General features: G+C 40.3%; 1 protein-coding gene across 1 annotated transcript; it reads right to left on the reverse strand.

Moving 5' to 3' along the window:
• Nucleotides 1–413: 413 nt before the first annotated feature.
• TAS2R9 (taste 2 receptor member 9) lies at nucleotides 414–1,427 on the reverse strand. Its single transcript, XM_049627094.1, has one exon. It carries the CDS (start codon nucleotides 1,425–1,427, stop codon nucleotides 414–416), a length of 1,014 nt encoding a protein of 337 aa, XP_049483051.1.
• Between the last annotated feature and the right edge of the window lie 14,153 nt (nucleotides 1,428–15,580).

Raw genomic sequence — 15,580 nt, forward strand, 5'->3', positions numbered from 1 at the left:
GACAGAGAGAGAGGGAGACACAGAATCGGAAACAGGCTCCAGGCTCTGAGCCATCAGCCCAGAGCCTGACGCGGGGCTCGAACCCACGGACCGTGAGATCGTGACCTGGCTGAAGTCGGACGCTTAACTGACTGCGCCACCCAGGCGCCCCAGGGCTGATATGTTTTAAAACCTCTTCCCCGCAGCCTGTTTGCCTGAAATTCTTCTGCTGCTTTTTGAGCTCAAGGTTTTTACCAGAATATGACAGAAAGGAGAACCTCTTTGCCTTAGACTCATCTTTCCTGCAGACACAAGGAAATGCACGGGGCTCAAGGATAACAGTTGACTTAAAGTTAAACAAGATGGAAATGTGAAGGAACACAAAGGGAAATTTAGAATAATGATAGATATGCATGACTCTTAACAGCATACAATTAAGCAAATGAATGTAATCCCCGGGGAGAAGGGAGACAGTCTTTTGTTGATTTCTTTCTCCCCATATTCAGGATTCTCTGTGGAACAAGAGGTTTCCTTCTTTTGTGGAAGCCCTTCACACACCTTAGCACCTTCAGAAAGGCCTCCCTCAGTTTGCTGTTGCCCATGATCAGGATGAACGAATGGCTTGATGGGAAAATGACAGTGACTATGCCACCAAACATCAGCACTAACCGCCCTTGAGGAATCAGGAAGCTAGAAGTGACTACAAGAAAGACTGCATAGTACATGATGAAGAGAAGCAGAAAGATGGTCACTGCCTTTATGGCCCTCATGTGTGCCTCTGTGCTAGAGTCCCTGGACCCGGTGGCGTAAAGTTTCATCTGCTTAGTGTGTCTAAAGAGGGAGAAAAGTAACAAGACAAAGGAGATTAGGCACAGAGCAAAGGGAACTAGAGCCCCCAGATTCAGGATAATCAGTTTGAAAGCGCTTGGGGCTTTACTCACTCTGAATTCCCAAGTTATGTTTTCCTCATGATTGACTTCGACGTGACCCCAGGATCCCTCTTTCAAAAAGACACTAATAATTATGGAGGTGAGGAAGGACGCCAGAAAAAGCCCCAGGACGACTCTGGTAACGTTTAGCTTCAGCCAGAGGAACACCGGGTGGGATATGTTGGCTATCTTCAGTAAGTAGAAAATGCTGAGGCAAGCAGTGAACCAGACACTTGAATGGTTGCTCAGTGTCCAGAAAGCATCCAAGGTGTTTATTGTCTCATTTTGAGCATACGCATGTGGAGAGAGCAGCAGAACAAAGCCATCTGCAGATACCACACACAACACACAGATTCTGGAGATGGCCAAACTCACCAGGATGATGTCAATCACGGAGCTATCTTGCCTTTGGAGCCAACCAGTGCAGTTAACCAGTACAATAAATCCATTTCCCCAGATTCCTATAGTCAATTCACCAGCAATCAAGACCATATACATTACCTCCACTGCACTTGGCATGTCAGCAAAGTTCTTGTCTGGGATATCACCGATGACGGTGTCTGCTTTCAGCTGACCAGTGAAGGATGGTGTTTAAGTCTGCCACTGTCGTCCTGCCGGGTATTTGTCTTTTGCTGTCCTCTTTGTCGGCATTGATCCAGGTCAGTGAGATAGCCAGGTCTGCCCCGGGTGACAACGGCCTGCCTGCCGACCCCACTGATTGACCAGTCCTGGCTCTCAAGTGAAGTGATGATTGCAAGCCTCTAAGATGCAAATAGGAATGGATCTGATTTCTTGGATTTGCACAACCTTTCTCCTTTTAAGCTCTGTATATTTTGGAGTCTTTGAATTTAAGCTTTAGACCAGGAACTGCAAGCAAGAATCAATTACTTGGAAAACAATGGATCCAATTTAATTCGGAGATGTGGCAACATGACCACCTCTGATGATTTGCAAAGTACCCCCAAGTTATGGTCCATTTTGTGCAAATGCATGTTTGGGAGATTAAAAATGATTGCTAATTTAGAGTGTAGATAGTTAATGTGACTAATTTCAGCCTTACAGCAATGTATTCACTTCATTAATTAGAATAACTCAGGTAAGGCAGCTGTGGTTTTCAATTTTCTTGTAAGGACGGTTATTTTATTTCCAGCTCTTTTGCCTGGGAATGGGGAAGACTGAGCACCGAAGATATTCAAGTTGTGCCTGTTATAACACAGAATTTCACCTCGGAATCTGTACTTGTATGCAGCCGATTATGCTTTGTTAAAATCTGAGTGCGATCTTCCTTATAATGCCTCTTTAATAACGGATACCGATTTCGAAGACAAAACATACTTGATCATATTGCTAGTATTTGTGTGCATTTTTGGTTGTTTCGTGATTTAAGACACATAGCATCTAAATCCACAAAACAATAAACCAAGGTATAGTAATATTCTCTTGCACTGACTTTAATGTTTCACCAACTTAACATGTAAGCTGGAGGCTTCTAGGCTTTGCTATCACTGGAGGGGCTGCTTTGTCAGAGACAAAGGGCTTGAGGTGATGATCTCAAGAAAATGCCCAACCTCATTTGTATACGTGTTTTACGTATGTTGGTGACAACAGACCCTGAGTCTGAGACATTGAGGACTGGAGACGAAGAGTGCCACCCATTAGGTGGGTTAGGAGTCAAGTACCTTTTTACATATTTAAAAGCCATTTGAATTTTTTTTGATGGACTATTTACATATTTGCTCATTTTTCTACCCTTTTAATGAATTTCTATGGTGTTTATACCTTACAGAAATTAGCACTTTTCCCATGTTCTGTATCGACAATATTTCCCACTTTGCCATTTGTATTTAGCCTTTCCGCGTATTTTTTATTTTTATTTTTTTAATGTTTATTTATTTTTGAGAGTGAGACAGACACAGCATGAGCAGGGGAAGGGCCTAGGGAGAGGGAGACACAGAATCAGAATCAGGCTCCAGGCTCCAAGCAGTCAGCACAGAGCCCAATATGGGACTCGAACTCACGAACCGTGAGATCATGACCTGAGCCAAAGTCAGTCGGCTCAACCAACTGAGCCACCCAGGCGCCCCTCCATGTATTTTTTAAATGTAAGCAAAAGTTTTCAAATTTCATATAGTTCTATTTATCAGTCTCTATGACTTCTGGATTTTGAATTATAGTTAGAAAATTTCTCCATTGAACTTTTCCTATATTTTTCTCTATTATTTTCATGATTTGCTTTTTTTTTTTTTTAACAACACAACACTTAAAAAACAATTTGGGAATATATATGTATATATATCTACATTATCAAGTGTGGATCCAACTTGACTTATGGATCCAAGATGGCTATCCACTTGTTTCAATTATATTGACTTGGTAATCCATCTTGCACCCCTGCTTGAGATGCCACCTCTATTTAAATGATAATTTCCCAGGGCACCAGTTGAGGATCTGACTTTGGCTCCTGTCATGATCTCTCAGTTTGTGAATTGGAGCCCCCGGTCGGGGTCACTGCTATCAGCCGGTCAGCACAGAGCCTGCTTCAGATCCTCTGTCTCCCTCTCTCTGCCCCTCCTATGCTTGTGCTCTCCCCAAAATAAATCAATATAAAAAAACTGTTTTAATAAAATAAAAAATAAGATAAATGATAATTTCCCTTATGTATTTGCAGATGAAGTGGCTACTGTTCTTGTCTTTTAATGCATTAGTAATGACTAAAAGGACTGTGAGTGGCATGGCTATTTCCACCTGCATAAGGAGAACTTATGACAAGTTGAGATTTTAAATTTCACCTCCTGACAGTCTGAAAACCAGAGGTCTGTGGTGGCCCTGAAAGATTCACTTATTTTTTATGGCTGTAAGTCAGATCTAAAAGTGAATTGTGTAGATAAGAGATTTACCATATCAGATGTATTCACAGACTCATCAAGTCTCATCGAATGAAATTTAGAACAATGATGGGAAACGAGTAGGACCTTAAAACTGGGAATGAGGATATCTAGGTGCACTTGGATAAATAAAGCTGAGAATCTCAAACTCCTTTCTGGTGGAGGCAGTCCACCTTCCCATGTCAGAGGAATCTGCCTCGTTTTGCTTGAAGACCGTATAGCAACCTCACCCGGGAAAGTTACCATGCAAAGTGATGCTTACTTCCTTTAAGATCCACCTCAGTCACCATTTTTGTCTCTAGACTCAAAACCAAGGTCCTACTACAGCGTGCTCCAGGCAGTGGGGGAGAGGACAAAGTGGGAAGATAATTACAAAATCTGGCCAAGAGGGAAAACATTTATCCTCCAAAAGAATTGCAAGATTTCACACATTTATGTTGGCTGACAGTCAAAGCACACATGTAAGAACAGACTCTAAGGATTTCAGACCAAAGAGGATAGATCCCAACACTGGATCTGGGTCAATGTATTGATAATAGCTGCCCCTTTATAGAGTCTAGGTTCAGCATGTTCACTTGTGTCATTTCTCGAATCTCTTGCGATCGGAAGCGCTCGAACACAAACACAGCTAGGCAGATGTTCCTTTAAATTCATTTTCTTTTCCTTGTTGAAATACTTTGTACCATTCTTTAGAATCTTACATTCTCTGTTGACATTTTCTCTTTAATTATGCTACTGATTATTGCAGGTCAAGTCAGGCAAATGACTATATTTTCCACATGTATCAAGAATGGAATGCTGGTCTTATTTTCAGACAGCTCGTATTTTTAATTATTTGCTGACTTCATCTACCCCCCCCCCCCGCCCCCCCACACACTCCAAATCCCTCACTATGTCCACTGCAATTCACAGTAAATCATCAGCCAGAAACTTGTGTTCTCATTCATTTTTCTCACAGTTCATTTTACCTTCTTTGAACTCAGAAGGTCTTAAACTTTGGCAGATTGGTGAAGACTGTGATGTCTTCAGAATAATTTTTTTAAGTGAACAAAATGAAAATGCATGGAATTTTAGAGGAATCCAGATAAATTAAAGTATATATATATATTATATATATTATGTATATTTAAGTTGATATGCTCCGATTCGAGAGACCCCCTGAAAACAAACCACCAGAGTCCAGAGTCAAAGCCAAGCGGCAAGGGTCGTTTATTGCAGGTTCGAACCCGGTCCTCCGCGCACTCGTTGCCAGTGACGCTAAGAGGCCCCGAGCGAGGATCTTACAGCTTCTTTTATAGACAGGCACAAACAAGTTAGGGATTTTTTTGTGGTTACAGAGCTGTTATTGGTTGACATTTAAATTTGAACACTCAGCAGAACTTGATTGGTTCCCACCTTTAGGTCAGACCACAACCGGGCATGCCCTGGCTGGTTCCGGGAACGGCGGGGGGTGGGGGGGGGGGAGGTCTTTTCTTTGCAGTTGTGAGTACACCTGGTAATTTTTCTCTTAGTCTCTCAAAGTCATCTTTATACCCAATGTGGGGATCAAACTTATGACCCCAAGATCAAAAGTCTCATGCTCTTTCAACTGAGCCAGCCAAGTGCCCCAATTAAAGTATATTTTTAATGCGATATGGTCATTTCTGTGCTTCTCTTTTCATCTGGCAGAAAGAGCAGTAATAAAGGTAAATGATAATTTGAGGTCTCTCAAACAATAGTGATTTGTGATTTCTAGAAGTAAAAATCACAGGTACTGTTAATGTTTCTATGATTGCTATTTGCATTCATACCTAGAAAGAATGCTAGGTTTAAGTTAAAGGTTAATGAAAAGGAAGATATAATTGGGTGCCGGTACAAGTTCATAGACCCCTCAATTTTATCCATAGATGCCTTATTTTAAGACCTCACATTATGCTCAGTGAAATGAGTCAGGCAGAGAAAGACAGATACTGTATGTTTTCACTCATACGTGGATCCTGAGAAACTTAACAGAAGACCAGAGGGGAGGGGAAGGAAAAAAAAAAAAAAGTTAGAAAGGGAGAGAGCCAAACCATAAGAGACTCTAAAATACAGAGAACAAACTGGGGGTTGATGGGGGGTGGGAGGGAGGGGAAAGTGGGTGATGGGCATGGAGGAGGGCACTTGATGGGATGAGCACTGGGTGTCGTATGGAAACCAATTTGACAAGAAATTATATATATATGTATATAATATATTTAATATATATTTTTATAAATTATATATAATACGTTTTTATAAATTATATATAATATATATTATTATATATTATATTATATTATATTATATTATATTATATTATATATTATATATATAAAATAAGGCCTCACAACTAAATCCTGACTCTCCTCTATGGACATTGCTTCCTCTGCACCCTTTCAAGTGGTAACTGTTCTCCCTCTCACACCCCATCGTCCGACTGAGGCGAAGCTGGCCTGGGTGTTTCCTTTCTTTGTCACTTTGAAGAGCTCATTCTCCCTACTTCCTCACAAATCACCCAGCAACTTGGAATCTCCTGTCCTCTATCTATACATTTTTGCAGTGTAATATTGCAATCATTCACCAGTCCTCCTTTTACTTTAGACTTTGGTCTATAGTTAAGTGTATTAGACTTCACCACCATTCTTTTTGCCAAAGTTCCCCCAACCATCTCTTAATTAGATAAAGTCAGCCTCTAATCTATTTCTCATGAACGGCTAGTAGGTACCGTATTTCCTGAGTCCTTGTATGTTAAAAGCATCTTCCCTTCCCCAACAACCTTGGTACTTGGAAGACAGTGTGGCTAGTTAGAATATTATTGGCTCACGCTTTTTTCCTTGCGCTTAGTGTAAATTTTGCTCTCTTTTTCCTGTTGTGGACGAATGCTGTTGAGAAGCCGGATATCAGGTTTTATTCTTTCCCTTTCGAGTGACTTGTTTTCTTTGCCTGTTTACTCAGAGCCGTTTATCTTTACATTTAAAGTCTAGCATGATGAGTAGGGGTATGTCTCTGAGCTTACCTTTCTGGAACGGTTTTCCCATGTGTGCTGTCATGCCAACGTATGGCATCAAGAAATTTATTTTTTTTTAATGTTCATTTATTTTTTTAATGTTTATTCATTTTTGAGAGAGAGCTAGTTGGGGACGGGTAAAGAGGGAGACAGAGGATCCAAAGCAGGCTCTGCAATGAGGGCAGAAAGTCCAATCTGGGGCTCAAACCCACAAGCCAAGAGATCATAACCTGAGCCGAGGTCTGACTCTCAATCGACTGAGCCACCCAGGCGTCCCTTTAAGAAATTTATTTTTAAAACGCTTTCTTAAATCCCCTTTTTAAGTATTAGCCCATTTCCTTACTTTGTTTTTTCTCTTCAAGGAGCCAGTTATTTGTTTACCATGGTCTACTTTTTCATATTTGCCTTTTCCTCTTTCATATTATTGTCTTTTACCATTTCTGTGTGCCTTCCTCCTTTCTCGTGTCTATCTTTTATCTCCTTTACTACTTTGTTAAGTCTATGTGCTCCTACGCGTGCTAAAATTTCTCTTCACTTCTAGGGTGGTTTTTCTTTCTTTCAGTTTTTGGTTTTATTTCTATCAGCTTCTGTGTCATGTCTTCCCATTGTTTGGACACCTCTTCTTTGAGTGTTTCATTTATGGTTCAGGGTGTTTTTCACTTGTTTCATTCTCTTGAATTCATCTTAGCCTATGTATCAATTTCCCCCTGTTTCATGGTTGTTACTTTTCTAGTGTATATTCATGTACTGAAAATGCTGAAAAGGTTGGTTTTCCTTTTGTGTGTGTGTGTGTGTGTGTGTGTGTGTATGTACCTGCTTTTTTTTCTGTAGTAGTTTTATATATATGTAGATATTTTATTTTTTGCTGTTATGATTACTGTTGTGGTGGTTCTTGGAATTTTAAGGCTATCCCTGCACCAACTACTAGCAAGGCAAAATTTTTTTTTTGACAGTTGAAGGGCTAAGGTTATAGCTGGGTGGTCTTTAGTTATTTCTCAGCTCTGGGATCTTCTTTTTTAAAAAATTTATTTTTAATGTTTATTTATTATTGAGAGAGAGAAACAGTGTGTGAAAGGGGGAGGGACAAAGAGAGAGAGAGAGATGCAGAATCTGAAGCAGGCTCCAGGCTCTGAGCTGTCAGCACAGAGCCCGATGCAGGGCTCGAATCAACGAACAGTGACATCGCGACCTGAGCTGAAGTCGGATGCTTTACTGACTGAGCCACCCAGGCCCCCCTGGGATCTTCTTGAGTTACTACAGTTTGGACACTTTCATTATTATATATCGTTATTCTATGGACAGACTTCCTCTCATTTTCCAGTTTTACCTTGTTTCTCTTACCTGTCTTGCTTGGTTTTGGCTTGTGCCTCAAAGAGATGCTGCTTCAGCTTTCTGTTGTGTCTTGCTGTCTCCCTGAGAGGCGCTGCTTTCCTGACCGTGACCTCATGCCCCAAGCATTTTGCATGCCTCTTCATTGCTACTCTTCTGTAGCCAAGTGCAGTTTGCACACAGTCTAACTCATCTTTTTCTCAGGGTGTGGACCTTATGGACGGCATCTGGCTTTTGTCACTTCTAGGGTCCTTCTAAAGCCTCTGCTTCTCTGGGGGCGCCTGGGTGGCTCAGTCGGTTAAGCATCCAACTTCGGCTAAGGTCATGATCTCCCAGTTTGTGATTCAAGCCCCACGTCAATCTCTGGGCTGACAGCAGCTTGGAGCCTGGAGCCTGCTTCAGGTTCTAGGTCACCCTTTCTCTCTGTGTCCCTCCCCGGCTCATGTTCTGTCTCTGTCTATCTCTCAAAAATGAATAAATGTTAAAAACATTTTTTTTTTAAACCTCTGCTTGTCTGAACAGATCACCTGGAGTTCTGAAAAACAGAATAACAATCTAATATACATAATTGTCCATTTGAAAAATATGAAAAAGCAGGGGTGCTGGGGTGGCTCAGTCAGTTAAGCATCTGACGACTCTTGATTTGGGCTCAGATCATGATCTCACGGTTCGTGACACTGAGCCCCGTATCGGGCTCTGTGCTAACAGCGTGGGATCCCCTCTCTCCCTCTCTCTCTCTCTGCCCCTACCTCACTGCCATGCTCTCTCTCTCTAACATAAAAAAAGTGGTTAAAATGGCATACTTTTTGTTGTATATATTTTACCATAATAAAAAGACATTTTAAATAAAAACAAAACTTTTAAAACTTGAAACTGCAGACCAGAAAAATAAGCAACATAGGAAAGACTAGAAATAGATAAGACAAGCTAAGCTTCCTCTTTTACTTGGGATGAAGATAAAGATATTTTTAAACCAGCACATGAAACTGTGGTATCAATAGAATATAGGAAAGGAGGGGAAGAAAATTAGAAGAAGCATGCAAAATTAAAAAAAAAAAAAAGAAATGAGAAGATAGAAAATTCATATAACTGCATTATGGTAAGTGTAAAAATGTCCACTCAATGATCATAATTTTGAAATTCTAATATTAAACAAAGGATTGGGGCGCCTGGGTGGCTCAGTCGGTTGAGCGTCCGACTTCAGCTCAGGTCATGATCTCACAGTCCGTGAGTTCGAGCCCCGCGTTGGGCTCTGGGCTGACAGCTCAGAGCCTGGAGCCTGCTTCCGATTCTGTGTCTCCCTCTCTCTCTGCCCCTCCCCCGTTCATGCTCTGTCTCTCTCTGTTTCAAAAATAAATAAACGTTAAAAAAAAAAATTAAAAAAAAATAAACAAAGGATCAAAAATCAGATATTTGTTTTCTGCCGGAGACAATAAAAGAAAAATATAGAAATGTTGCAAATATACAGATGGAACACACAGTAATTAAATAGGAAGCAAAGTAACAAAATTAGTGATTTTTTAACATGGACAAAAGAAAATTTAAAGAAAAAACCTACATGAATGGACAAACAGGGTTTTTAATATAAGTAAACAAAATAATAATGAAAGTACTGGAAGTGCTCGGGTGGCTCAGTTGGTTAAGTGTTTGACTCGTGACTTCAGAACAGGTCACGACCTCACATCACGAGATCAAGACCTGCACTGGGCTCTGTGCTGAGTGTGGAGCCTGATTAAGCTTCTCTCTCCCTCTCCCTCTGCCCCTTCCCCCCACCCCGACTCTCTCAATAAATAAATAAATAAGTGTAACGACCACAAATGCAATTAAAATTATTAATATTGCTTCAAGTTAAATGCAGCTACATGGGGCACCTGGGTGGCTCAGTCGGTTGAGCATCTGACTTCGGCTCAGGTCATGATCTCGCGGTCCCTGAGTTTGAGCCCTGCGTCGGGCTCTGTGCTGACAGCTCAAAGCTTGGAGCCTGCTTCGGATTCTGTGTCTCCCTCTCTCTGACCGTCCCCCAGTCATGCTCTGTCTCCCTCTGTCTCAAAAATAAATAAACATTAAAAAAAATTTTTTTAAGAAAAAGTTAAATGCGGCTACAAATGGACTCATCAATCACTCAATCATCATGAATGAATGCATATCGTCAATTTCAAATTAACACATAATAAACATGGGTGTAAAGAAGCAGTATCATTAATATGGTTCATCTCATCCATGTAAGTTTGACTGTAGCACCATCAAACTCCTTTCAAAAAAACATGGAACATTCACCAAAGTAGGTCATATATTAGGCCAAATAAATCTTTCTTTTTTTTTTTAAAATTTTTAACGTTTATTTATTTTTGAGAAGAGAGAGACAGAGCATGAGCGGGGGAGGAGAGAGAAAGAGGGAGACATGGAATCTGAAACAGGCTCCAGACTCTGAGCTGTCAGCACAGAGCCCAACACAGGGCTCGAACCCACAGACTGCGAGATCATGCCCTGAGCCGAAGTCAGACGTTTAACTGACTGAGCCACCCAGGTGCCCCAAATAAATCTTATCCTAGGCCAAGCATCATACAAACATGTTGCCTGACCCAACTTCAATAAAATAAAATATCAACACAGAAGCTACCTTTACAAGTCTCATATAACTAGAGAATCATTCTGTTAACTCTTGAATTAAAAGGAGACTGTTAAAAACTGAGAACAAACTGAGGGTTGATGGGGGGTGGGAGGGAGGGGAGGGTGGGTGATGGGTATTGAGGAGGGCACCTTTTGGGATGAGCACTGGGTGTTGTATGGAAACCAATTTGACAATAAATTTCATATATTGAAAAAAAATAAAAAAATAAAAAAAAATAAAGGCCAAGGTTTAATAAAATTAACAGTTTTTACAAAAAAAAAAAGGAAATTACAAGGAATATTTTGAAGCTCTTTGAGCTGATTGACAGTATAAAAACTATGTGTCAACATTGCAGAATGTATCTAAATCAATATTTATGCAGAAAATATATAGCTTTGAATGCATTTACTAAAAAAAAAAGAAAAAATAGAAAGAAGCTAGAAAAGAACAACCAACTTTTGCTTTCAAGGGTACAGAAAACCAGATGTCTGGAGAAATCCCTCCAGTCCAGAATACATTAAAATATGGGAAAACAAGTTCATAATTACATTAAGTGCATGGCTTAGCTGCCAGGAAAACTTTTAAAAAATATTCTCAGATGCCAAAAATGGTGGGAAATTGCAAATTTTGAGGGGAAAAGGAAGGGCTGAAAGTAGTGGGGGGAGGGGCATTTTCAACCTCCTTTATACCAGAACATACATTTTAAAGGACCATGCGCATGGTGGGTAGGGTACCTACCTTGGGCCTCTCCACGGTTAGAAGTCAGATTGAATGCAATCAAGGCAATCCCTTAAAAGCAAATGAAAAAACTCTGGATGCCTAACAAAAGGTTAAAATTAGGGGTATTTACTTCTCGACCGCACTGAATTGAAGGGAGAATGTAATAGATCTGTTATTCTGAGAATTTCCGAGAATAAACTTGCCCACAAGCATATTTGTGACCAGAATTTGTACCACCAGTGCAGCCTAGAAAATCATGAACTGAAAATGCAATTTAAAGAAGTACAGGACAGGTGGTATCCCCCCCGCAGCCTCACGAGCAAAGTCATATCCTTTCTGGCAGAGGGCACTGTAAAGACACTTTACTGCTGGGAGTTCTTTAAACAATCCCCACAGGTACGGTTCTAATGAAACCAAGTTCCAAGCAGAATCACAAAACATCCGACGACCCGGAGTCAGAAGCAAGCCAGTACATGACAGCAACAAGGAAAGAAACAGATTCATAAATACGGAGAACCAGCTGATGGTTGCTAAGGGAGAGGGCAACATGGGTGAAGGGGATTAGGAGGTACAAACTCCCAGTTATAAGATAAATGAGTCACTGGCAGATAAAGCACAGCGTATGGAATATAGTCCGTAATGTGGTTTTATGCTTTTGGTGGTCAGCATTTTATATTGTATGCAATTGTTGAACCACACCCCAAACTAATTTAATATTATATGTCAATGATACTGCAGTTAAAATTTGTTTAACTTTTTAAAAAGGCTTTTATTTACTTATTTATGTTGAGAGAGAGAGAGAGCATGAGCAGAGGAAGAGCAGAGAGACAATCCCAAGCAGACTCTACACTGTCAGTGCCGAGCCCGATGTAGGGCTCTGTCCTACAGCCCATGACATCGTGACCTGAGCCAAAACCAAGAGTAGGTCACTTCACTGACTGAGTCACCCTGGCACCCCTAAAACTTTTTAATTAATGAAAGTAAAAAAAAAAAAAAAAGAGTACAAACAATTAACTAAATTATCAGACCTGCCAAGGCAGTAGACATTTAGAGTCGGTACTTATAGTTTATGAAAACTCTGGAGAATGCTGTTTTTATCATTCCTCAAAGAAAGTTAACCAAACAGATTTTTTTTTATTTTAGTTTTTACATTTATTTATTTTTGAGAGACAGAGAGAGCACAAGTGGGGAGGGGCAGAGGGAGAAGGAGACAGACTCCAAAGCAGACTCCAGGCTCTGAGCTGTCGACACAGAGCCCAATGGGGGGCTCGAACTCACAGACCGTGAGATCACGACCTGAGCCGAAGTCGGACGCTCAACCGACTGAGCCACCCAGGCGCCCCCCAAACAGATTTTATATTCATGTATCCTGTTTTTTCTTTGATTATATTTCCCTGATTACATCAATTATTGCATAAATTACAGAAAATTTCAAAATTTACAAAACGCTAAAAGAAGAAAACAAAAATCATCTATAATCCTGCTGTTTGTGGATAAAGGACTTATCCATCTAGTTTACATATAAATGTAATCAAAACAAATTTTTAAGCAACGTACCTATGTATCTATACCTGTCTATTTTGAAATTTGTCTTGAAATCCACACAGAAACATGTTAACACTAGTTAGGTAAGTGTTACAAATATGCACAGTCTTAATTTCTCCTTCGTACTCTGTGTTTTTGAATTTTAGGTGCAGCGAAACAGTTTGATTTTATAATCAGACAAAGAAAATGGATGAAAGGAACATACGCCAATAAAAACAAATCAAATGTTTTTCAAAATAGCAGTGGAAGAAATTGTAAATGTAAACAAAGGGATTTGAGTTCATATACATTACAAACTTATTTCCACAAACACCACAAATTAAGGTATTTACTGAACAGCAAATTAAGAAAAAAGATCATAACATATATGCCATAATGTTAATATATAAATTGTCAACTTGGTAAGAAACATTACAAGGCGTGGAAAAAAAAAAAAAAACCAGAAGGAAAACAAATGAACAATTCTCCTGAATTATATGCCGTTGGTTAATAATTCTGTACAAGTGCTTAACTTCGTTAGTGATCAAATAAATGCAAATTAAAAAGATGTTTTGTGGTCAAAGTAATAACTTGAAAAATAATAATCTTGAATGATTTTGAGATTAAAATAGGCTGGGTCATGTTTCTTGCTATCAAAATATTAGCTTACTGTTTCTGCGGGGCAACTTAGCAACTGCAAGGAATTTATCAAGTTCTTCCATATTGGAATTTTAAAAAATGTTCTATTTATTGATTTTGAGAGAAAGCAAGAAGCAAGCAGGGGAGGGGCAGAGAGAGAGAGGGAGAGAGAGACTCCCAAGCAGGCTACTGCCTATCAGCACAGGGCTCGAATGCATGACCCATGAGATCATGACCTGAGCTGGAATCACAGAGTTGGACACTTAGCCAACTGAGCCACCCAGGTGCCCTGATATTGGAATTTTTCTTTAAAAAATGATTTCAAATACCGCACTCTCTATATACTAGTCATGCTGGACTTTCATTTCCTGCAATGCCCTCTACTCCTTCTTGCTTTGACACCTATGCACCCACCCCAAATCTCTCCTGTTCTGCCCACCTTACTTTTAGGCATTATTCAGATCTAAAGCAAAACAAAACAAAAACATTTCAAGCTCAATGACACCTTCTCTATGCGCAGGACCAAATCAGGTCATTTGCTTAGCACCTTAGCACCCTTTAGTTTTTTTTCTCTCCCACCACCATAAATAGAATTGTTTAAATTATTATTTGCTATTTATTTGCTTTTCTACCAGAATGTCTTACTCATTACATTGGCCTCTTGTTCAGTACTATAGCTTCGGCACCTGGCAGAGTTAGTGTTCAAAAACTATCAAATGAATTAAGCCCTTATATTTAGATATCTTCTAGGCCCCAGGCCATCGTATAGGGTCCATGGACTTTTACAAGTTGCCAAAATAGGTTACTCAGGTCGCATTCTGGGTTGGATACAAATATTCACTTTAAAAATCAGCATTTTAGGGACACCTGGGTGGCTCAGTCAGTTGAGCGTCCGACTTCGGCTCAGGTCATGATCTCGTGGTTCGTGAGTTCAAGCCCTGCGTGGAGCTCTGTGCTGACAGCTCGGAGCCTGGAGCCTGCTTCCGATTCTGTGTCTCCCTCTCCCTCTCTCTCTCTCCCCTCTCCTGCTTACACTCCTGTGTCTCTCTTTCTCTCAAAAATAAATAAAACACTAAAAAAAAAAAAATTGAAAACCAGCATTGTAAATGTCTGTGAGTGCGGGTTTGTGTGTATGAATGTAAATATGTGTAAGACCCTTGAGCAAAGCATCTCACACTTCACTCTGATTCTATGCTGGCTTCAGTCTTGTGTCCCTCAGCACAACTCAGTGACCCTGGTGAGTCCTTTGGATCTGCACTTCTAGCAGAATCTTCGCTCAGCTCAACTCTAGTTGGTTCATGATTTTGCTTCATCTCAAATGAGTGGGTTTGAAGAATATAAAGACTCGTTTGATCAGTGCTCTGATCCCCTGTCCCCCATGTAGACTGTTTCCTGAGCTATTTCCTACAGAACACCTGCTGCTGTCACTACTGCTGCTCCATCAAACACATGCCAGTTAAAAAAAAAAAAAAAGGAAAAAAAAGAACATTAAGATCTAAACAGTGAAAATAAAAGTGATCTTTTAAAAACTTTAAAATGCACACTCAAAAGCTGCATCTCAGTCTCTGTCTCTCACATCCACATTCTAAACAGCGAGATCGATTACAATTTCCTTCGTCTCGCCTTCTTTTTTCTACGGGTCTTCTTGGTGAAAGGCTGTTAGTGCTTCACGGAAGTCAAGTCAAGCACGGTGAAAACTCTAGTTTTAGGTGCTTATTCTCACCAGTGAAACCCTTACAGTGAATAGTCTCCAAGCTGTTTCTCCTCTGAGCGGTGTGTGGAAAGGCGTGAGTGCACGGAAACTGACCGAGCCACTGAATTTTCATGGTGAAGAGTGAAATTTCCTATAACGTAGTCAAAATAATTATGGGAGAGTTTAGTGATGCTCAATAACACAGGTACAACCGATGCGAGTATGTCGTGCAAGTGGAACAGAACTGCAGGGGCTTCCTCTTCA

Source organism: Panthera uncia, chromosome B4, assembly GCF_023721935.1.
Source record: "Panthera uncia isolate 11264 chromosome B4, Puncia_PCG_1.0, whole genome shotgun sequence".
NCBI lineage: Eukaryota > Metazoa > Chordata > Mammalia > Carnivora > Felidae > Panthera > Panthera uncia.